At 38.3% G+C, this 25253-nt stretch overlaps 2 protein-coding genes across 10 annotated transcripts in view; both read right to left on the reverse strand.

Moving 5' to 3' along the window:
* Positions 1–4049: 4049 nt before the first annotated feature.
* On the reverse strand, positions 4050–16326 carry MSS51 (MSS51 mitochondrial translational activator). 3 transcript variants are annotated; one of them, XM_070566098.1, is made up of 7 exons: positions 13903–16326; positions 9203–9447; positions 8745–8900; positions 8014–8138; positions 7245–7811; positions 6851–6944; positions 4050–6420 (listed from the first exon to the last, which is right to left on the reverse strand). In XM_070566098.1, exons 1-7 carry the CDS (start codon positions 14002–14004, stop codon positions 6315–6317), a joined length of 1395 nt encoding a protein of 464 aa, XP_070422199.1. In that variant the 5' UTR covers positions 14005–16326; the 3' UTR covers positions 4050–6314. The 3 variants fall into 3 exon arrangements, with proteins under 3 accessions (XP_070422199.1, XP_008516004.1, XP_008516005.1); XM_008517782.2 differs by having other exon boundaries at positions 4050–6520; XM_008517783.2 differs by having other exon boundaries at positions 4050–6520; positions 8014–8223.
* A 140-nt stretch (positions 16327–16466) lies between these two features.
* Positions 16467–25253, reverse strand: part of PPP3CB (protein phosphatase 3 catalytic subunit beta) — a 43297-nt gene continuing 34510 nt past the window's right edge. For 4 of the 7 annotated variants that reach the window (XM_070566080.1, XM_070566077.1, XM_070566079.1 and 1 more), the window contains 3 exons: positions 24643–24740; positions 19514–19543; positions 16467–18084 (listed from right to left, as the gene is read on the reverse strand). In XM_070566080.1, coding sequence (XP_070422181.1) covers positions 17906–18084; positions 19514–19543; positions 24643–24740 — 307 coding nt within the window. In that variant the 3' untranslated portion in view covers positions 16467–17905. The remainder of the gene's footprint in view (positions 18085–19513; positions 19544–24642; positions 24741–25253) is intronic. The other 3 variants (XM_070566089.1, XM_070566085.1, XM_070566081.1) reach the window with 1 other exon arrangement.

Below are 25253 nucleotides of genomic sequence, written 5' to 3' on the forward strand. Positions count from 1 at the left end.
TAATATGCCGTCCTCCCTGGTATCTTATAAGGACAAGGACAGTGTCTTTTATTAGCCCCCTATGAAATGAATTAATATTTAGTCGGATAGTCGGAACTTGAAATATACTAACCAAAACCACTCCACAGGGAGTTAGGTGATTCTAGGCTCTCCTCATACTAGCATTAAACATTTGAAGCAATTTCAAGGGCCCAGACCAATATCTTAAACTCATTAAGAAATTTGTATTCCCGAGCAAAAACCTGTTAGCTACCGTTTACAGTGGTCCCGAGCCCGGCAGCAGCAACACCACCTGGAAACTTTTCAGAAAGGCAAATACTTGGGCTCCACCTTAGACCTACTGAATCAAGCTCTAGGGGTGGAGCTCAGCAATCTGTGGTGGTTCTGAGGCACACTAAAGTTTGAGAACCATTAATCTATTACTCTGCATGCTTTTCCACCCAAAAGCTTCCTCATGGGGGTGGGATAGGGTGAATTAAATTTTAAATGGGAAGAGTAAGATATACATGGCCCCAAAACAGGAGTGAAGTGGAAGGTACTTGAGGAAGGTCACTAACAAATTTAAACAAAACTGCACAACACTCTGGGTACCCAGCATTCATTTCCCAGCTCCTGCCAGTCTGTCCACCTGGCAAATAAGGGGCCTTTCAGTACATTCTTCCCTAGAGACCTCCAGAATTTAAGCATTCCCTAAGAAGCCTGTCCCCTCTTCACACTACTCCCTTGGTGATTTCATCCCCACCTCTCTCCCTCTCTAGTTATGGCCTTAACTATCACCATAAGCGGCTATTTTCCACACCTCCTATTTCCAGCCCACTTTCCTGAGCTTTGGCCCAAATATCCAAGTCTGTTGTTCAAACACTACCACTAGATTTCCCCCTTCATTCTTTCAACTTGCCCTTCTTTCCTGACATACAAGGCCCTCCAGGATCAGAGGCCCTTTCCTCATGCTTCCTCTGCCTAGAAAGTACTTCCCACCTTTGAACAATTATTCATCTATTAAGACTCAACTCATTACTGGAGGGGAAGAGGGTGGGAAAGGGTGAGTAAAAGGGGTAAAGGGGCACATATATATGGTGATGAATAAAAACTAGACTACTGGTGGTAAGCATGATGCAATCTATACAGAAACTGATATATAATAATGTACACCTGAAATTACACAGTGTTATAAACCAATAAGACCTCAATAAAATAACTAAAATAAAAAAGACTCAATTCAAAGATTGCCCATCTCCTTCCTGGTTCAAGAAACTTTTCCTGACCTCCTCCTTTCCCTTACCTTCCCTTGGATAGACTTACTCTCTTTTTGCGCCCAACTACACATTTTATAGATGTCCACTGTAGCACATTTAACAGTGGAGTCATAACACATGAGCATTTAACTTCCCTGCATTCAACCACATAAACTTAGCAAAAACAAAACACCTATGAAGGTCATCATATGTTCATGTAAAGTAGGAGTCATTATGCTTTTCCCAATGTGAATATCCCATTGTGTCAGAGTCTAGTATTTAAATATACTTTTTGTACAGTTATAGCAGTAATTTTGTGCCCCAGGGGACATTTGGCAATGTCTGGAGACATTTTTGGTTGTCACAACATGGGGGGAGAGTGTTACAAGAATCTAATGGGTAGAGGCCAGGGATGCTACTAAATGTTCTACAGTGCACTGGACAGCTCCCTATAACAAAGAATTACTCACTCCAAAACGTCAATAGTGCTAAGGTTAAGAAACCCTGAGTTAGAGTGATCTTTCTAAAGAATAAATAAAGGTCACGTCATTCCCTTGATTAAACTCCTCCAATAGCTTCCCACTGGAACCAGAATAAAGTCCAAACTCCTGGTCATAGTCTATTAGGCCCTGCCTACCTCTCTGATCTCATCCCTCCTCACCTTCCTTCTCAATCACTACTCTGGTCAAAGTGGCTTTCTGTGCAAACATACCAAGCTTGTGACCAAATACACCAGAGATTCTCAGATCTTTGCACTTGTTGTTCCTTCTACTATGTTCTTCACTGTATGTATCATCTCAAATGTCATCCATCTCCTCAGAGAGGTAGGTATTCCCTGAACATTGTAGCATTAGTAGCTGCCACTGCCACCACCACCACTACCAGTTATACACACTCATTCCCCTACTTAATTTTCTTTATAACACTTAAAAGCATCTGAGATTCTGTGTTTACTGTTTGTCTCCCTCACTAGAATGTGAGCTCCTTGAGAACAAGCATATCCCTAGAGTCTAGTAATAAATGCTCAATAAATATCTGATTGACTACAACACAGCCCCCAAAACCCAAGCCAACTATTTCATCTGGTGATCAACTAAATAAACAAAGATTTGTTTTGAATACTGGAGGAAAAACAAACTCTAATAGACCTGTTGAGAGGAGGATATGTTGGAATCTAATGTAGTGCTATCCTAAGAGATTTTCAATGTAGTTTTGAAAATACAATTTTTTTCACTTCATTTGCTTACTTTAAAAATATAACTCCATTACATTGCTCTTGCTTACGTCAGTCTTCTATTAAACTGTAAATACTTTAAGGGCAGAAGCCATCTTAGAATCCTCAGCATTTAGCATGAAGCTAGGCATTTAGACTTTCAGGTACTACCATTACTCTTCTACTAAGGTGGAAATTTTTGTGTCACCTGTTACTGCGTGGTTTCTGTCTCTTGATAAGAGTCTGATAGATATGTCACCCTTAATCCATCACAATCAGTAACCAAACTCAAGAGATTTTACTTTCATGTTCTACCTATAAAATGTCACTACCTACTTATTTACTTTGTTATAGCTAGAAATTACCTCCTTTCCATGCCCACTACTATCACCTTAGCTGACATCTGATTATCATGCCTGAACTATGACAATAGCGTCCCAACTATTTTTCCATCATCAAACCATCTTACACAGTACTGCCAGTTCCATCTGTTTATGTTGCTAAGTAAAATTCAAAGTGGTATGTATTCAATAACAGCTACCATTTATTAAGTACATACTATGTGCTAGGCAGTATGTTAAGCAATTAATATTCTCATTTTATATGTTCTCTAAGATTGAAAAAATTTTTTTGGCAATAGCTTTATTGATATAATCCACTCATACAAAGTGTACAATTCAATGGTTTCTAATACATTCACAGAGTTGTACCATCACCACAATCAATTTTAGAACATCACCCCAAAAATAAAGCCCATACCATTAAGCCATCACCCCCAAAACCTTCACCCTCCTCATCATTATGCTGCTACTAATCTACTTTCTGTCGCCATAGATTTGCTTATTCTGGACATTTCATGTAAGTGCACTTATACAATATGTGGTCTTTTGTGACTGGCTTCTTTCACTTAACATGAACATAGGTGAACATGTTTTCAAGGTTCACCCATGTTGTAGCATGAATCACTACTTCATTCCTTTTTATGACCAAATATTTCATTACAGTGGATATACCACATTTTGTCTATCCATCAAGTTGATGGACATTGGTGTTTTTTTTTTTCACCTTTTGGCTATTAGAAATAATTCTGCTATAAATACATGTGTACATATTCTCATTTCTCATGGGTACATACTGAGGAGCAGAATCTCTGGATCAAATGGGTAACTCAATGTTTAACTTCTTGAGGAAATGCTAGACTGTTTTCCAAAATAGTTGTACCACTCTATGTCCCCACTAGCAGTGTATGGAGGGTTGCAATTTCTCTACATCCTCATTAACATCTGTTATTATCTTTTTGACTATTGTCATGCTAGTGGGTGAAATGCTATTTCACTATAGTTTTGATTTGTATTTCCTGATGACTAATGATGTTGAGCATCTTTTCATGTGCTTATTGATCAATTGCATATCTTCTTTGGAGAAACATCTATTCAATCCTTTGCCCATTTTTTAAATTGGGTTATTGTTCCTTTTTTTTATTGAGTTGTAACTGTTCTTTACATATATTCTGGATACAAGTCCCTTATCAGATATATGATTTATGAATATTTTCTCCCATTCTTTTCACTTTCTTGATGATGTCCTTTGAAGCAGAAAGCTTTTAAATTTTTTTTAAAAGATTTTATTTTTCCTTTTTCTTCCCAAAGCCCCCGGTACATAATTGTGTATTTTTAGTTGTGAGTCCTTCTAGTTGTGGCACGTGGGACGCTGCCTCAGCATGGCTTGATGAGTGGTGCCATGTCCGCACCTAGGATCCGAACCTGCAAAACCCTGGGCCACAGAAGCAGAGCGTGTGAACTTAACCACTCAGCCACGAGGCTAGCCCCCAATTTTTTAATTTTGATAAAGTCTAATTTACCTGTTTTTATTTTGGTTGCTTATGCTTTTGGTATCATATCTAAGAAACCATTGCCCAATCCAACTTCATTAAGATTTACCCTTATGTTTTCCTCTAAGAGTGTATAGTTTTAGCTTGTTAGGTATTTGATACATTTTGAGTTAATTTTTGTGTATTGTATGAGGTGAGAGTCCACCTTTATTCATTTGCATGTGGATATCCAGTTGTCCCAGCAGCATCTGTTGAAAAGTCTGTTCTTTTCACATTGAAATGTTTTGGCACACTTGTCGAAGATCAATTGACCATAAATGTAAGGATTTATTTCTTGATTCTCAATTCTATTTCATTGATCTATATGTCTATCCTATGCCAGTACCACATTGTCTTGATTACTGTTGCTTTGTAGCAAATTTTGAAATTGGGATGTGTCAGTCCTCCCACTTTGCAAACATTCTCATTTAATGCTTAATGTAACTCTGGGTACTAGGCATTATTCACATTTTACAGATGAGGAAACTAAGGAAACTTGGAGAAGTTTAGCTTTCCTATGGGCACAAAAATATTTGGTGGTTGTCCTAGGATTCATATTCAGAACTATATAAATCTAAAGGTAACCAGTAGGCTATGCTTCTTCTATAATCTGGTCCCAATCTACGTTTCAGACTTAATTTATACTAATCCCCCAATGTACTCTAAAATATTTCCATGCTTTTCTGCCTCTGAACTTCTGCTCCTGTTGTTCTTTCCATCTGAAATGCTCTGCCCTCCATCTGTTGCATAAAATTCTAACTCACAAAACCTTCACCATCACTTAGCAAAGTGATCTCTCTTTTCACGCTATTCCCTTAGTACTACAAGCCTCTCTCATGGTTCTTATTCCACATTACATCTTGTAATAAAGGTAACTATGTATACATATTATTTCTCCTCCTAGGTTAAGAATAAGGACCATATCTTATTCACCTTTGTATCTCCTCAAAGCCCTAATACAGTACCTTTGACATAGTAGGTACTAACTGTCTTGAATGAATAAATGAATTCTAACATTATCCCTATCAGAATGGGCAATAAGAATGCATATATGTATTAGGGTTGGAGGTGGAGGCTTGAGGTCATGGAAGGTTGCAGGAAAGAATACCTAGGGAATATCCTAATCCTGAGACTATGACAAAAGAAGGATGACGTGGAAATAGGGTATGGTAAAGTGGAGGCCCAAACAGAGAGCTGATGTTTATCACTCCTTTGGCAAGAGAGAAACTTTCATTCTTCAGGTGTTGTGTGTAGACAAGTAATACATGCCAGTGAATAGGAAATAAGATAAAACAAGTGACTTAAGCAGCCCCAAATTGAGCTTACTGCAGTATAGATCAGGTGATAACAAGTAACTCCAGTATAGTAAAGTCAAGTCTGATATACCCTGGGATATCTAAAATACAACACCAGGACAAAAAGCTGCTCTAGGGTCAGAAGTCCCCAGGAGAAAATAGGAAATTGAGACATTTATCTCAAAAAAGCCAGGAAATAGAACAGTGTGCCAATCCTCACAACCTCCTCCCTGTTCCCAACCATTTCTCTGACTTGCCCATTCTCACACCACTTCAAGTCATTAACACTTCTCCATTTTTTAGCCCAAACTGCTGGATAAGAAGAAAGTCTTTTTCAGAAGAATAAGGTGCTATTCTTCTCCTTGGTGCCATCTGGTTCAAGTCAAAAGGTATAACTTTCTCATAAAGGAAACAGTTAGAACTCTACGCTTTGGAAAGACTGACATCAGGGCCTCTTGCCATGCAATAAATCTAGAATGCTGTCTCTAGAAGGCACTTGTGGCTAACTTCTTAGAAATGAGTCACATAATACAGGAGCTCCCATTCAGCTTAGAATCTTTACCTGGACAAGTGAAAAGGTTTAGAAAATAGTGGGTTTCAAAGTTGGCAACAACCTGGCATCAGCAGGGTAATTTCATCACAATCTCTCCATTTTCTAGACATCCAGTCAGGATCTGGTTAAGCTATTTAAACCCCACCATCTACTTTCTCTTCCAATTGCCTTTTATCCAGCTGGCAGGAGCTTCCAAGAAACATGATATAGTAGGCACTGCAGTATACGGGCTGCTTGTTGGGATTGGAATAGACCTGTTCAGGTTTGAGAGATGCAAAAGGGTTAGCTCCATAGGCAGTGATGTGTGTATCCAGGTCCACTAGAATCTGCAAAGAGGCTGCCAACTCCTGATGGCTATAAGAGACAGATAAGAAAAATTGGCCTGCTGATTATGAGAGAGAGAGGAGAGAAACTGCTCAGAACTTGACATTTCTAAACTCAGCGATCCCAAAAACTACCTCAGGCTAGACTAGGCAAGAGCTAACCCTCCCTTCCAAATGTCTCACTAATTATCCAATTAACTAGCACAGTACTTTGTTCCAAGGGGATGAGAATGTCAACTAGGAGAAGGAAGAAAATCTTCACCAGAAGGCAGATGAGCAAAGGGGAGAGAAATGAGCTCATCTATATAAAGATAGGTGTGAGTGAATCAGGGAGGTATCACAAATAGGAAGAGGTCAAAACCTGTAAACAGTAATCAACGTAGGGATCTCATAATCACGAAGTAGCAGGAGGGTGGGCAGCCAAGCCTCCATCAAGTCTGGGGAAGCATGGAAACCTATGGAACAAAAATGGCAATGGGAATAGAGAGAGGAAAGGCTTAGGTAGACCCTAAGCAAGATACTTCTTTGTGTCCACCCCACTCCTCACCTTGTTTACCACCATCACCCACCCCAGGTTCTTCAATGGAAAATTCTGAACATAGGTGTAGCACATACGGCTAATGACCAACCAAGGTCATCATTATATTGTTTTACATGACCAAATGAATGAGGTTCCAAAGATAGAAGACACAAGAGTCAGGACAGAAAATTCCCAGAGAAGCCACCCAGTGTTCCCTTGAACCAATGCCTCTTACCTGGATGGAATGCCACCACCAAATCTGGACGGGCTATCTGCCCAGTCTCTACCTGCTCCTCCCAGAAGTCATGATAGAGGCCCTTATGGCCACTAAGCTGAACTGTGCCAGGTTCCAAGGGTGAAGTTGAGGTGCTCTGTAAAAAGCCAGCAGCTATGTCTACACCCACCATGATTACATGGAGGCCAAGGTGTCCAGGAAACATGTAGCTAAGCTCATCATAGTCCCCAGGGCGAGTGAGGAATGTCTCCACATGGGAAGCACCAACCACATGCACTGTGCTTCCCCCAATCTTCCTAACATCTATCCCCAAGGCCCGAAGCCCAAGGCCCAGTGTCAAGGGCCGTGACAGGGCATCTGTCAGCAGCCGCTTCAAAGAGCTCTGCAGGACATCTGGGTCTGGCCTTGGCCGTCCTACACTGGCCCAGAGGGTGGTCATGGCATGACTACGTAGCACAGCATCCAGTGCAGCATCTAGTTGTAAATGCCGCATAGAAAACCAGGTGTCCCAGCCCTGTACAACTTCAGCCAGCCATGGCCAAGGTCCTGAGGGTAGGACAAAATCACCTGCAGGAAAGAAAGAATAAGTAATGACCTAATCCTTCCCTGGCTTCAATATTCCCTCCATGTCCACTCTCCCAACGTGTGACCAGGAGTGCCCCACTCCCCTGCCCTACCCAGTTCCTCATAACAATATGCTTTCCTATCTTTCCCCTAGTATGACTAACTATGACCATTATGACAAAGTTCCCCAAAACCACCACTCCACCTGTGACCAAAAGCCATTCCATGAGACGATCCACAGCTACAAGACGCAGCTCTTGACAAACCCTCCTGTGTGCTGGCTGGTCTGACCTCTGGCACTCTGGACCACAGTAATAGACATTTCTGCACCTGAGAGAATGAGTCCCAGAAATAATGTTCCTATACCTCAAAGGTGATTGGGAGAGTCTTTGGGAGGGAATTAATATTCCTGCACCTAGGAAGAAAGATCACTGAGTAAGGAAGGTAGGGAGAGGAATAATAGCTGATGCACGAAATTTGGGGACTATTATTGGGTAGGTGACGCAATAGAGACTGGGAATGTAATTATCTTCTTGGGTCAGAGTGACAACTCAGTCTCTTTCTGGAACAACTTATTTTTTACATCCCTGACGGAAAAAACAACAACAACAACAACAACAAAATCAGGAGTTTGTAGCTGCCCTCTTATCACAGGTATGGCTCAACCCCAACCTCCCTAGAATAGATATGGTTTTACCCATTGAGTACTCAAGAGGAGGGAGGTAGAGAAGATTGTACTGTGGTCTCTGTCTGACCTTTCCATAACAAGAAAAATGAGGAGCCCAACCCTTTTCTAATCTCTCTGTGGCCTGAATCACACAAAATGAGGAGTTGGCCTTAAGTTATTCTGAAAACTCTCAGAACTTTCCTCCAGCAATGAGGTCTTAGAACAGGATCATTTCTGGATATCTCCCCTATTAGCCCCCAACTAGTCACCTCTTGCACTGCCGGAGGACCTTGGAGTCTGAGAGGCCACTAGGGAGTGCTCTACAGTAAGCACAGAATCGGAATGTGTCCTCCATCTTCTGGAACATTTCTTGAGGGCATCGAAATCCAAAGCCTGACACAGGAGTACCCCCATCTACCACCAACCTGCAAAAGACAGCATGGAGAAGGAGTGATAATAGGAAAAAGAATATCTCCAAAATCTCTCATGAACCCTACCTTGCCTCCTATATATTTCTACCTACTCCCATGTAACCTACTCCCATCATTTCTCACTTAAGCAAATTATATTTGTTCTATAGTAATAAAACTAGCAAAAGTTAGGATGAGAAAATCCCTCACTCCAAGAACCCCTCATTTGTATATTCTCCAAGTTACTCCCTCCCTACCTTCTGAAATCACTTCTACCGGAGATAATATATCACTCTCTCATAGAGCTAGTCACTCACTTGTATTCTTCATAGCTTTTCATGTTCAGCTTTTGAAGGATCAGCTGGGATAGGCCAGGAACATTATTCTCCAAGGAGAAGAAGCCAAGTGCATCAATGCTAGGGCCAGGTTTTGAGAGGGTCACAGGCACAGAGGTCACAACTGTGGGTGGGGTCACAACCATGGGAGTCACTGATGAGGGAGGTTTCTTGTGCCTTCGTCGCCGGGACCGTGGAGCCATGGCCTGTCCACTGATATCTGGGGACTATATATAGAACAGATATGGAATGGAATTTCACAAGCTGGATATGTGTTTTCATATGTTTGACCTTTTACTTCTCATTCCAGTCTCTCAGATCCCAGTATCAGTAAGATTTATTTAGTATCTACTGACTAGAATTGATCACCACAGGCAGTTGTGAAAAATAGTGAGGAATAATTATATATATTTATACATATATGTGTTACATATGAAGTTCCATATATAATATAAATATATAAGTAAATAAATGCATATAAAAAGTTCTGTAGGGACCATATAAAACCAATAACAGTGATTAACTCTGAGGAGAGGAAGAGGCACTGGGATGAGAACTGGGTTGATTAAAGTGGACTTTAGATTTATCTGTAATGTCTGACTTTTTTATACAAAGAATAGATTCACATATTATTAGTGTATTTTAAAAATCAACTTGAAAGAGAAGAAAAAGCAACAGAAGTTTTGGCTGTCCAAAACTACCATCTAGTTGGAGAATTAGTCAATCTAATCTAATTGGGGAAGTAAAACATTCATTTTAAAAGACCTATCGTCACATTTATAAGCAATAAACCAAGAAGTAGAAATTAAATGCAAGACAAAATGAGCACCACAATGCTGAGTTGCATAGTCAAAGCAAGTTACGCAAATTATGAGGAAAATTTCCTAAAGTAGTGAGTTTTGAAGTAGAACTAAGCCCACACCCACCCACTACCTAGCAGGAACTCTATGATGTCCTCTTTCCCTGGCTTGACTTCTCCCATTCTTTCCACAAGGACTGAGTAAACAAAAGGGACGATATTGGAAACAATAAAAAATACATTCATTCAACAAATATTTATTGATAAACAGATAAAATCATTTGCAAAATACTACAATGGAAACAAATATGAAAAATATACTTAACATCTAAATGTCTTATAGAGGAATTAAAATTACAAATATAAAAATTATAAAAATTATAAATTATAATAGAAGGTAGTATATAAATCCTATAAGAAAAGTGAAACTGAAACACTAATGAAAGATCAGAAGAAGAGAGTCTCTTTAGTTGGTGAGGTACAGGAAGACTTTATCAAGCAGGAAGCAGTAGGAATAGACCATGAAAGATGCTAATACTTTTGAATACATAAAGATAAGGAAAAAGGAATTCTAAGCACAGAGAAGAGCATGAGAATAGAAATGTAGTTGGGGGGCCAGCCCGGTGGCGCAGCAGTTAAGTTCCCATGTTCCGCTTCTAGGCAGCCCAGGGTTCACCGGTTCAGATCCCTGGTGTGGACATGGCATCGCTTGGCAAAAAGCCATGCTGTGGTAGGCGTCTCATGTATAAAGTAGAGGAAGATAAGCATGGATGTTAGCTCAGGGCCGGTCTTCCTCAGCAAAAAGAGGAAGATTGGCAGTGGTTAGCTCAGAGCTGATCTTCCTCAAAAAAAAAGAAAGAAAGAAATGTAGTTGGGAACATTCTGGGAATTAATGAAATAGAATGGTTTGGGTATGATTATTAAGTCTAAAGACCTAAATGTAAGAGCTAAAACTATAAAGTCTTAGAGGAACACATAGGGGAAAAGCTTCCAATTGGATTTGGCAATTTCTTGGATATGACACCAAAAGCACAGGCAACAAAAGAGAAAATAGATAAATTGGATTACATCAAAATCAAAAAATTTTGTGCCCTAAAGGACAGAGTGAAATGGCAACCCACAGAATGGGAGAAAATACTTGCAAATCATATCTGTTAAGAGATTAATAACATCGAATATGTGAAGTACTCCTACAACTCAACAACAAACCACCCAATTAAAAAATGAGCAAAGAACTTAAATAAATATTTCTCCAAAGAATATAGACAAATTGTCAATAAGCACATGAAAAGATGCTCAACATCACTAAGCATTAGGAAAATGCACATCAAAGCCATGAGATACCACTTCACATCCATTAGGATGGCCATAATTAAAAAAACAGAAAACAACAAGTGTTGACAAGATTGTGGAAAAACTGGAACCTTCAGGTACTGATGTAGGAATGTAAAATGGTGCAGCTGCTATGGAAAACAGTATACTGGTTCCACAAAAAGTTAAATGTAGAATTACCATAAGACCTAGCAATTTCACTCTTAGGTATAGACTCAAAATAACTGAAAACAGGTACCCAAACAAATGCTTAAAACAAATGTTCATTAGCAGTACTATTCACAAGAGCCAAAAGGTAGAAACAACCCAAAGGTCCATCAACAGATGAAGTAATAAACAACAACAACAAAAAAATATATATATAATGTAATTATTCAGCCATAAAAAGAAATAAAGTACTGAGATACACTACAACGTGGATGAACCTCAAAAACATTATGCTAAGTGAAAGAAGCCAGACACAAAAGGTCACATTATATGATTCCATTTAAATGAAATATTGAGAATAGGTAAATCCAGAGACAGAAAACAGATTCATGGGGCTGGGTGGAAGGGGGAATGGAGAATAACTGCTTAATGGTTATGGGATTTTCTTCTGGGGTGATGAGAATGTTTTGAAACTAGATAGACGTGGTGGATGCACAACAATGTGAATGTAACAAATATTATTTAATTGCCTACTTAAAAGGATTAATTTTATGTTAATTTTCCTTCAGTTGAAACAAAGGAAAGAAAGAAAGGTACCAATAGAGACTGAAAAGCTAAAAAATTAACCCCCAGCTTAACTGCCTCCAGGGATAGGTAAATGACAGAGGATAAAAATGCTGACAGTGGTTGGTTTTACTGTGAATGAAGTTAACTATTAAAAAGTTCAAATCAGGGATCATGTTTTGTTACAAAAATAGTCTGATATTTAATCCTTCTGGACCAGATCTGTTAGGAAAAAACCTGCAAGAATCATCCAGCTAATATCTATTATTTTATACCATGGCTCTTGCAAACCCCTGTGCTCAGGTTAATGGAGGAACTAATTTATATTTTCCTTTATACTTTCTTTCTCCTTATCCTTTCATTCTACCCCTTTAATCTCTCCCCTTGTCCCACTGATGAATGGATGGTTTCGGAGCCAGCAGAACAGAGATAGCTAAGCTCATCTGCATACCATATCTTTTTTGTTCCCACCAATAAAGAAGAAATTAGACCTAAAGTCAGTAGATTATTTTAGGATTTAAGGGTCATGTCTCTTTATTAAAGGGTGCCTTCACACCTTAGGACTCCTTTTCCTAAAACTGACCTGACACCATACATTCTCATCACATTTCCAGAATCACTGTGATTCTAGAAGCAGCATTTATCTGCTCTGTCTACCCAGCTCCCTCAGGCAAGATAAGACCTTCTTAAACTGAAAGAATGGACTCATCTTTTCTTTTTAGGTATGGAGGAAAAGTATCCGGATTCAAGACAACTCAAGAGTCTTAACCAGATGTAACAATAAATATCTTCCTGATGTTTAACCAAAAGCCTTTATGCTGTAATGGAAGCCAATTAAGACCAGAAAGGTACTGCCTCACTTAGCTGCCTTTCCAAAGAGAGGTCTTCCTCCAAGGGAAGATTAACTCTTGGCTCTCTGGGGGCTGGTTCAACTCGCTAAAATTCAACAGATCACACAGCTTGGAGACGAGTAGTGCTGGTAAAATCTCTGATGTCATAGTTTCTTGTGTCTACAGCAAGCTCACAATACAAATGAACTAAATTTCTGACAGTAAGGTAAGAAGGTGGGAATGAGGAGCCAGGTCTTTGCATTTGCATCTACATATATCATCAGGCTCATGTCTGACTTTGTATATCCCAGGCCCAGAGGCAGGTTCCCTGGTCCTAACTTTCCTGCAGTGAGCCCCAAGATCCTCTAAATTCAAGGCAGGGGTGGGGCATGGGAAACTGAAGAGATACAAAGGCAAAAAACTGACGGGACAAGGGAGAAGTTGGAAAGAATTAGAAAACTTTCAGAATTTTCCAGAGTTCAGAGTCTACCCCACCTCGAAAGGGAATCGCTTTAACTTTTTTCTAACCATTCCCAGTGACTAAGACAGAGAACACCAACACCAAGGACTGGAGAGGAGAGGAGACATGAACTGGATGCCTAGAAAAATTCTTATCCTTCATCTCCAAATTCCCTAAAATATTAGCCTAGTCCCAGACCTGGGTCTCTCATATTTCTTCCTCCTTACCACCAAAAGCCTCAAGTTTCACCTAAACCACAGTCATCTTCTCACCATCTCCAGATCAGGAAGGTCCATCTAATTTTCTCTAACTCACCAGCAAACACAAAACATCTTTGGGGAGGTGGGGAAGAGAAGGTGAAGCGAAGTTAGTCATTGGGGATTCTCAAAAGGGGTTGGGAAAGAGAAAGAGAAAAGGAGAAATATATTAGGAACATTGCTATTACGAGCACATTCAGCTGCTTAATCAGTGATTAACACTCCCTAGGGTGATAAATGCTTTACTCAACTATAAACTAAGCAAGCAGACGAATGATGGAAAAGTAACTTACCCTGCTAAGCCCTCGGCTTCCTTCCTGCTCGTTCTTCCAAGTGAAGTGAATGCTTGATCTTCTCAGGTCTAGGTTGTGGCTGACTTGCAGCTGTCCTTTCATATCACTTTCCTTTGTAAACTGCTGAAATGCTGAGTCTCTGTCATTAGGTGTGCCCTGCCAACCAGACAGACTACGCTGAATTCTCCCTAACGAGGCAAGTAGGGACCTGGCCCCCTGCCTGTGGACTTGTCTCTTTCTGACCTTCCTTCTCTGCCAGGAAGGCTCAGAACTCTCTCAACACTCCTGAACTCACCCAAGACCAGGCAGGCTGAGGAAAAATGAAGCCTACTGTTTCCTGAACCTCTCTCATTAAGGCAGTATTTCTATTTTCAGGCCAGAGCATCAGGAAAAAACCCTTGGGATTAGTAGGCACTAGCTCAGAGGAACAGGAACCCCTGGAGTTCTGGATGTCAATCTAGACCCAGGATGAGTTCCCCCAAGCTCAAAGTCCTTTTTAGCATAACAAACACTGCTCAAACACAACTCAACAATGACCAATCTAGGCTTAAGCACAAATATAATAACCAGGAAAGGAAAATAGAAATGGTTACTTAATGGTATAGAAGGAAATCAATTTTAGGGGAAACATCCAGAATTAATTTGTAAATTTCACTTTCCCTGAAAGGAGAGCAAGATACTTTCTGAGTCATTATAATCAGGGGCACTCCACTTGTCTGTGTATTTCAAAAGAGGAATAAATATTTCTGGAATATTAAAGTAAGCAAGACCAAAATATTAAGGACTAAAAATGCATACTATTTCTAGGAACAGAAAATAGAAAAGAATCAACCCAAACACCTTCTCATTTCTTCCTGTAATAGATGTGATCCATCCACATTCCAGGCTCCTTTTCACTTAGAACTGTCAAGCTCCAGAACCTATCAGAAGTTGTTAGGGTAGTGGTTCCATATGGCTGCAAGACCTGACTTTTTGCTTACATCGGGCCCCAGCTATGTCACTTACCTGCTTCTGTGAACATCCTCAAACTGGGGAACAGAACCACTTGCAAAGAGGTCCTGGAATGTGACAAATCAAATCTACATATGAACAGATGCAGAGAATGGATTTCAAAGGAACCCCAAATTGTAGAAAGCACAAGCTACAAGCAGGGAAGGTGAAAGGAAAGTGTTAAGGATGCAACAAAACATTAGATAACATTATGTAGAATAGCTGTGGACAAAGGAAAATCACTTGCAACAGACAAAATTCCTGAATAAAATAGGGGTGATTCATTTAAGCAAAGGCTTCACGCCAATTTCAAATTTAACTGGCAGAACATGTAAAGGTTATGATTTCTGTTAATAATGGCTGAACTGCAGAAGGTATAAGAAGTCAGAGATTATCTTTTCTAACTGAAGAGTGTCACCTTTGAATATAAGAGGAGATAATACATAGAAAAAAATTTGATACTGAATATTAATTTACATTTTCCCATCACTACTACTTGTCTGGCAGACATTTAAATTTACAATTTAGAAAGATCTGAACTTCTCACAATTTGCATTCATCATGAGTTACACTGAAAAAAAACCTTAAAAAATACTTTTATAGTTGATTGCGAAACCAGTTATGAAGAAAGCCTACAAAGAGGTTTCTATTCAACAAGGAGGAAGCGGTCTATGAGGCACTGCTACCACCCTTCACATGTGCCACTTTTTCTGAGTTCCGTTCCTTTCTTTTACTTCTTCTTTTTAAACTTTACCATCAACTCATAATTCTTCTAGTTTGCCAATGATGCTTTAAGTTTGCCCATGATTCCCACAAACATTATACAACTCCAGTGAAGGACCTAAGAGGTAAAGAAGTTCCTGGTACCTGATATACTAAACTCTTAATTTAGACATGCATAGTTTTCATAAAACAATAACATTAAGAAGAATCTTTTTTGTGTATGTGTGAGGAAGACTGGCCCTGAGTTAACATCCATTGCCAATCTTTCTCTTTTTGCTTGAGGAAGATTGTTGCTGAGCTAACATCTTGTTGCTGAGTAACAAAATTCTAGCCAAAACATTTTCTTTCAATTAAAACTCAAGTGAAACAGTGATTTTAATTATTCAATTTAGGAGGCCTATAATAGGCACCCAAAATTCTCTCATGCTCAGTTACCAATGCTCATCTAAAAGAAGTGCGACGAAAGTTAGAAAAAAAGGTGCAAAATTTAGAAGAATTTAATTCATCAAGCCAGTCCTGATGGCCTAGTGGTTAAAGCTGCTCACTCTCACTGCTTCAGCAGCCCAGGTTTGGTTCCCAGGTGTGGAACCACACCCCTCATCTATCAGTAGCCATGGTGTGGCGGCAGCTCACAAAGAAGAACTAGCAGGACTTACAACCAGAATATGCAACTACGTACTGGGGCTTTGGGAGGAAAAAAAATAAAAGAATTTAATTCATCAAATTACCATGAACTATCCATGAGGTAATCTTCTCTGAAGGATGCATCCCAGTTCCATCAACAGGATTTTCTGATTTGCATAAGAAGGTCCAGTTAGACTGCATCTTCCAAATAAAACCCAAGACAGAGATAGGAGCAGCGGCCCATGCATGGAATTTATTGTGTGCTACTGTTTATAAAATATTTGAATAGTCCTGCACATGCATAATATTTCCAACTTAGACAGGAGACCATACAGGGTGCACTTTCTGGCAAACAAAACAATAGATGGTTCCGCTGCCTGGAGCTCTGAGTTGTATTCCAGGGCATGAGGGAAGCAGGCCACCAAAGTAAAGGGAAATACCAAACTACAGTGGTAATCAATACAGATCAATAATTGTGAAAAATTAGCACATGATTCCATTTAGTTTAACCAAGCAGTTCTGTAACTATCAAAAGAAAATGTTCAACATGCAGTCTTGACTTTTATGCTTCCACTAACATTTGAATGATTGAACAGAACCATTGGTTCTATGCTGCATTGCTTAACCAAAAACACTTCCAGAACATTTTAAAATTTCCTTTGCATCGAAACATAAAAATGATAGAAAGCCAGCAGCAAATCACCCTGGTGGCTATTGAAGCAACTTGAGTACTCACAATAAACTAAAATTTCTCATAACATCTAGGTAACCTATACATGTCGTACCTGTACATCATAGGTCTATATATTAAATATTTTCAAAATGAAAACATGCATACACAAAATACGTCAAGTTTTACAGACATGATTTGAATTAAAATTTACTTTGACAATGTACAAACTTCTTTTAAAGTACCTTAAATGATTAATTCTGTAATTCTTTATAATTTTGAAATTTAGAGGTTTTCTTCTTAAATCTCTGGGGTGTAAATCTCAAAAGATGTGGGCAAAAAAAGATTCTAAATTGGTTTTTGGATTTGTGTTCAAGTAACAGAGTCTGCCTAGAAATAGGTTATGCATTCATAATTCAAAAATACCAAGACTATATTACAGAATTAGCCACATTTAAGAACTATAAACCTGACATCAGCATTTTGTATAAATGCCAACTGGGTTTCTCAGCATTTTGCCCATAACTCAAAATACAGCTTAGTAACCTCAGAAATGTATTTTAAGACCATGCTAATTCATCCTTTAAAGACATTTCATGGGGGGGAAAAGTCCACATGAGCTACTACGATTCCATTTGAAGTCAGGGTTGAAAAACAAAATCTAATTCTACCGAGGGGAAAAAGAAATCTCATTTGTAAACTTAAATGTGTGAACCACAAGCATAAATGGAGGTGTAGTTGCCCTCCACTGGAAATTGCCCCAAGCCCCTTGCTCACTGCTCTCCACATTGGCAGCGATGATCCAGTCTTATCAGATAGCACAACATGTCCCAGGGCCCTCAAGCCTCCATCTAGGAAGGGGCCGGGGTCTCAAAAGCACAATGGTTTCTCCGGAGGGACTGTGACATTTACAGTCAGCTTGGCCAACCCCTCCAGCTCCTCGGGTGATCTGTCCATTTGGGGCCCGAGATGTGAGAGTCCCTGGGAAGCCGTGGGTCACTGGGCACTATGGTTGCCAGTCCCGTGGTTCTCAGTGGCATGTGCGGTGTTCAGAGAATTGAAACCATCTTGCTGTACAGCATCTTTCCGGGGTGGCATTCTCTCATTGATCCTATCCAAACCCTTTGCCTCTTCAAAACTGCAGATTCTATGTGGTGGAGAGAATCCTCGTATTGCTTAACAAAATGCAAATTTGATAAGTCAGTAATTGAAAAACATTTCTGAGATTTCAAAAACATAATTAATGATTTTTAAGAAGAAAGAAATTAGCTGTATGTAGCAACATTTAAATCTTACTTTACTGAATCCTATCCCCATTCCAGACTTCCCTTTTAAAATGTGAAATGTTTAAACCTAAATATAAACATGATAACTTCAAAGACGATAAGGTTAACATAACCTTTTAAAAAAAAAAAAAACACAAAAATAACCTTCCCTTGCCCCCACAATCAACCTCCAAGCAATGGTCTCAGGGCCTCAGTCTAACTTCTACTACATCAATTATCTCCTACCTCGGACTCTAAGATCACCAATGACTATCATAGTAAGGCGGCAACAAGAGTAGGGGCAAGTGAGGAGGCTAAATAAGGTTAATCCTCGACATACAAATCTGTTCCAAGAGCTTGGGAGGAGAAAGACATAAAGTTAAGTTAAAATTTAGCAGATGAGAACTTTCTTGGAGGTCAAGGTATCATCATGCCATCACCACCAATATGAAATGAAAAAGGTGGGAAATGCCTCCAGGAGTTAGATGTGTGTTTGGCTGACAGCAAAAAGTATTTATAGTTCCATATCTTAGGAGTTGTCTTCCTTAATTCACTGGCTATTCACTGCATGTTCTTTGGAAACCAAAATCAAAATAAATGGCAATTCTCCTCTAATTGTTATGGTTTCTCATTCACTTCATCCGGAATGATACATCCTCCATTATTAAAATATGCATAGAAACAATTTCCACCCTACTGGTTATAATCTGCTTGCTTTAATATATGCAATCCTTGGGACTCAGAGTCTGTGCATGTGAACCAAATAAATGGCTGGGGCAGCAAAGCATTCAGTGATGTGTAATATATCAAGCCAACACATTATATACATAAATATAATATTATCAGCAAACACTATCCCAAATTGCAGCAAAAAAAAAAAAAAAAATCATAGTGACAGCTCCTGCACTCTTAAGTGAATTACAGGAAATGAATAAAAACAAACTCAAACCTATATTTAGAGAGGGTTTCACTTAGGAAAAAATTATCTGCATAGCATAGAATCATGCAAAATATGGAATAGATCTTTATTTGCAACTTTAAATGCTAAATCATAGCACAACATCATGCTGTACTCTAAACAATTTTAAAGAATTCAGGAACATTAACTGCTGATTGCATACTATACTAGAAAAAGGAAAAAACCAGATTGTCACTATGGAAATCAGCCCTTGTGATTTAAAAAAAAAAAAAAAGGAGGAATGTGACTGTTAAACTTGATGAGTCAGTGAGTCTAATTCATGGCCTGTGCAAGCTAGGAATAAGACAAACCCACAGGACATTCTCTGATGCCCACCCACACACCACAGATCTCTGCCCAGTGCAAGGACTCTGATCATACCTTTTTCAGCCTCAATAGCCTCAACTGTGGCTGTACAGAAGTGAGCAGAGGCATGCAAAATGAATGAGAGAGATGAGAAGGGTCATATTGTACAGCAGAAAAGGCAATGATCACTTAAAATATCACAATACCCCATACTACATCATCATTTACAATTTAACATAAATATTACCCATATTAGAGAGTCCCATCCAATTCCCCAAATCCTGACACAGCACAGTTTACACACAGCACTATGACAACATCGCTCAGAGCACAGAACACACAGACCTATTGTAAACACAAACACCTCAGCACCCATGCAAATGCACTCCAATATTAATTACCCATCTTGAATTCAGTATTTTGATGGCCTTAGAATTTTCCAACAGGCTTATTATATCACAATCACAAGGAAGTTCTCTAAGGTGAAATTATGATGGTAGATTTGTGGCAGAAGAGCAAACAGGAGACTGTTTTCCTTCATGTCTAATTGAAATAATACTCATCATCAGTTGATTCCCTGAGATATAAACTAGAAGGGGTCAACAGTGCTTTCCTGTCACTTCTAATTCATAGGGCAAAACATAAGCTGCAAAAGTTGGTATGGCTACAGTGAAATTTAAGGGCAGTAAACATGGTAAGTTACTCTAAGTAGAAAAGTTCTATAGTTCTCTTCTTTGTGGGTAACCTAAAAGGACTCCTCTTGTCTACTAGGTACTTCCTTTCTATTCCAACATTGACGTTCCAAATATCTAAAGATATTAACATCTATAGCCCTAAAAAAAAATCCACTTATGTTGTTTATCATGAACTCAAATCTGCCTCAGGTAGTAACAGCCCGCATTCTCAAGCGAAGATAGAAAGGTTACTGAGCATCTTTTCAAGCCCATCCACTAACTAGAAAGGAATGAAGAGAGAGAATTAACTTCTTACAGGCAATAAATCCTAATTATTTCATGATATGGACATACATACAGGTCATATAAATGAGAAATGCATTCTTGGTATAGTTTGTCTCTGCTCCAGTTAGAGAATCCCAACATGTTTAGTCATACATTTTATAGTCAAAGATTCTTTGGCTCATTTCTGGGTTCAAACTGTATAAGGCACTGACATTCAGGACCAAGACCAAAGATTGCAGAGGACAATATTGCCTGATAATAATGCCAATTCTCCACTTTATCTAAAGTGCACACACTCAGAATTATTTATACCAATAATGCCCCATCCCTTCTATTTCACTTCTTCTACAATAAGGCCAAATAGAATAATCATTCCTGAAATGACTTTTTAACAGCACAAATGATTTAGAAATGATAAATTTTATCCAAAGCAGTTATTAATGTGGAAGGACTCTGATGAATCAAGGAATTAAAGTAGACTAAATTAGACAAGTTTGTTGACCTTAACCAGACAGTAAAGTGAATTGGGGAGCCAAAAGAAGTAGGATGAACACTGAATGAAGGAAAAATTAATTTTCCTTAACTGTTAAATTATACCACAAATCAAAGCAGACATACTTATTGTATACCCACTGTACATATCATCATTTAACAAAATCCAGCCCTGTACACTTGGAAAACACTCTTGGAATTTGCCCAGACAGAAAACTATGGGATAAATGACTCACCTCTACTTGATTAGCCCCGGAATTCCTATTCTTCAAAATGTGAACTATTTTCTTTATAATTTAGAAATGGAATGAGGAAAAAATAAAATGCCTATCAGAATACGTTTTAAAGAGCTTGTGGTAACAGAAGTGATTTTATATGAAATATTTCATAACTTGTATCATATAGGGTAATAAATTAAAAATAAAACTGGTATCACTATAAGAATTTGTATCTATTTGAGTGTATCAACAGTTTAAAAGTCTATTAATGGAACTGGCCCGGTGGCGCAGCGGTTAAGTGCGCACATTCTGCTTCAGCAGCCTGGGGTTCGCCGGTTCGGATCCCGGGTATGGACATGGCACGGCTTGGCAAGCCATGCTGTGGTAGGTATCCCATATATAAAGTGGAGGAAGATGGGCACAGATGTGAGCTCAGGGCCAGTCTTCCTCAGCAAAAAGAGGAGGATTGGCAGCAGATGTTAGCTCAGGGCTAATCTTCCTCAGAAAAAAAAAATGTCTATTAATACGTTTTTCAAATTATGAAATGTGACAATATACTTTTGAAATCATTCTATGGGCTTTTAGTTCTACGTGTAAAAGCATTTTCTAGGTCAATTATATTCTCTGCTCTTTCCTGAGACCTCTAAAGGCTTTTATCCTTTTCAGAATAAAAACTAGATATCACACTCAAAACTGCATACCATGTCAGGCTTGAATGCTTAGAATTGAAAGGTCATTTGAGGCTTAAACATTAAGCTGGAAAGAAAGAGATCTGATAATTGCAAATTCTATCTGAAAGGCACTATTTTTCCTCTATTTGTTTTCAGTTTTATTATGTATTTTGGCATGGCCTTAATAAGTTTGAGTATAATGCTGTCTCAAACTGTGTTCCTCAATACTACACAGGATAACAGATCAAGAGGAATTTGACATTACTAAAACAGAAATGGCCACATATTTTCCCATATAGGTCCTGGTGAAGGTAGCATTATAGGACTAGCTCCCAATCAAATTTCTATGAAGAAAACAAACTCACATAAAATATAATATCAAATCCTACTCAAAGAGAGTTGTGCAGTTTGTAAAAACACTTGAGAAATATCATAAATTAACTTTAAAATTACTGAGAGGACAATTTTTATTTTCTGACAATAGGACTGAGGTTTTAGAATTTAAAAACTTTCTTTTGGCAATACTCAACTCTCAGTTATTCACATCGGGGAACATGTCTCCTAAAATTTTAAATGTTAGATAAGTTTTTAAAAATCACGCAGATACAGCTTTTGTATGAGTTATTTGTTTCAAAATGGGTTTATCTTATGCTAGGGAAATCACTTCAACCAAATGCTCAAACCATATTATCAAGACCCATCACTGGTAGAGCTAGGGAGCTACCTAGTTTCCCAGATTAGACCCCTTAAGCTCAGCACCATCCAATAACTCACTCTATGATGGAAATAGACAGTCCCATCAGTAAACCTGTCTTTCAAACCTTTCCTGTGGTTGGGGGTGATTTCAAAGTTGGAAGACTGAGCTTCAGGCTGCATGCAAATTAAGAATAAATAGAAGAGCCGAGCTGTCAACAAAGCATGTAACTAGCGGGTGCTAATTGTGAAATCTGAAAGAAAGATCTGCTGTGGATATAACGTAAAAGTCATAATATATCCAAGGATAACTGAGAGACAACTGTAGTGTAGATTTATTTAAGTATGAGATCCTTGTGGTTTTCTTTATTTTCTTCTGAACAAAGAGCAGGAAATGGATAACATTTTTCAAGCTATTAAAATTCATTCTTTCCTATTAACATTTTTCCTAATTTTATTGAATGTTTAAAATCTTAATTTGTTTTCATGAAATTCTTTTTAGTTCACTTTTCTAATGTTTACAATATAACAAGAAAAATGGAGGGTAGGAAACATAAAGAGAATCAAAGCAGTTTGTTTTTTGTAAAATCAAAAAAAGAAACCTCATTCAGAATGAAAATGTGAAGCTATAATTTCAAAACATAGCTGTACTTTCACACATACCAGTGGTGGTAGCAGACAACACAATAACATATAAAATAGAACACGTATAGGCTACAAGTAGAAATTATTTGTCTACAGGAAAAATTCCTTTTTCAAATTTATTTAAGCATTTATTAAGAGACTGAGTGAAATGAAATTGTGAAAAGTTGATCTAATTGAAATTTATTCAAAAATTTAAATTAAAATTTCCTAATTTTTTTTGTTTTAAAAAATTCTCTAATTATAACACCAAAAAGAAATTGTTAATCATGACTAAGGAAAACATCAGATCTGTTGCTGCCTGTTTTAATAAAGCAATGACCCTTGGAGGGCTGTCAAAAGTGACTACAAGAAAACATATAAATTAAGGCTTTCCATATCACATTTTTTGCTTTCCAATCACAAGGGAAAGAAATCTAGAGTTTGGGTTACTGTGTATAATCTATAACATTCACATCACTCTCTTCTATTTAATCTGTAATGGGCTTTCAAAAAGTTAACCCAGTATTTACACAGATATTTACGCCAAAAAAAGTTAGGTTTTTCAAAATGTAAAATATTCAATGAGCCAGATTACAGGAATGCTTTACGTATAATTCTTTTTATTTTCATGCAAAATAAAGGCACACTTAATAACACCCTTTCAATTTTGACTTACAGGATTTAAATTCAACCCCTTATAACAATGACTTAATATCTAATGTTACATTCATGTTCAGAATGCACAAAGTGCAGCAACAAATGCAGCAAACCTCAAAACAAGGTGCTACGAAGTTGCTTCTACATCAAAAGACAGACAAGTGTCTGATAGAGTAATTTAATTTAACATACTTTTACAGACATACAGCTAACCTAAAGAAAGACAGACAGTTTAGGAAAGCAGCTACATCTGCAGAGGAAGGAAACAGCATGTTACAGACAGTCAATTATACATAGAACATTTGACAAACACCACAGAAAACAAACTTTGGCATCATTTACCACGGTACAAAACCTTGCACAAATCTTTTGGCAAGTGAAGTGAATAAGTAATGTTCTGGGGCCCAAGCAGATTGCTAACTCTAAAATTAAGTATCTGAAAATATAAGCATAGTCTAATACAATTACATAAGTTAAAAAAATAAAAAATAGGAAACTTGGAATTACATTTCCATTTTAGTAATATGGATATCCTTGATTCACGTTCTGAAACTTTAAAAGAAAAGGGTTTTTAAAAGAAAAAGGTGCTTTAGACAAATGAATAAATATTTCAGACATTATAATATGAGCCTCTCCCATATCATTTCATGAAAAGCTGAGAGACCGACCATTATTTTCAATTGAAAGGAATACCCACTCTATCAATTTTCTGCCATGGTCAGATTATTAATCAGACACTACCTATCAGATAGAATTCTGCCTGTGTCAGCTGCTGAGACAGGAACTAAAAAGCAGAAGGAATTCTCTGCATGCACTGTGTGTATTGTTAGCAAAAGAGTGAGGTGTGCCCCAGTCCATCTGAGGCACAGCAAGTTGCATAACATCATTACCACTTTGCAGGGTCTGCCGTCCTCCAGCCAACACTCCACTAGGCAACATCCCTGTGGGAGTCAGGCCCTTGAGTGTCAGCACACTTTCACTCTCCTCCCTATAGCAGAGAGATATAATAAACATCAGAGACTTCCACCAAGTACTTAGTTTAAAAAAGGAGATGGCGCCCAGATATAGGCCATGCATATAATTTATGACATTCATTGTTATTACTATATTCTCCTCAATGCCACGATACACATTTTTCTGTATTCTAAATGTTTCAGACATGAAGTTGTGCCTTACAACTGAGGTATAAATTGTTTTTCCTGAAAAGTTTTATTGAATATGTGATGAGATTCATCATCAACGGGCATTATACAATTGAGAAAATATGGTATTTCACATGCTTTTAAGTTCAAATGTCTGATATAATCAGTTTTGCGAACAAATTTTTAAGGACTGACCCTTTCATGTGTACCCTTAAACTTGGTCTTCCTGAATTAACCCCTGGAAGACAATTTCTGGCTCCAGCAAAAGGGACTTCCTACAGGGATAAGCAAGTTCATCAGGAATATTCTAAAAAGTAACCCTTCCTTCTTATCCTGCTCTAATTTTCAAGGTGCAGACT

The sequence above is a fragment of the Equus przewalskii genome, chromosome 1, assembly GCF_037783145.1.
Source record: "Equus przewalskii isolate Varuska chromosome 1, EquPr2, whole genome shotgun sequence".
NCBI lineage: Eukaryota > Metazoa > Chordata > Mammalia > Perissodactyla > Equidae > Equus > Equus przewalskii.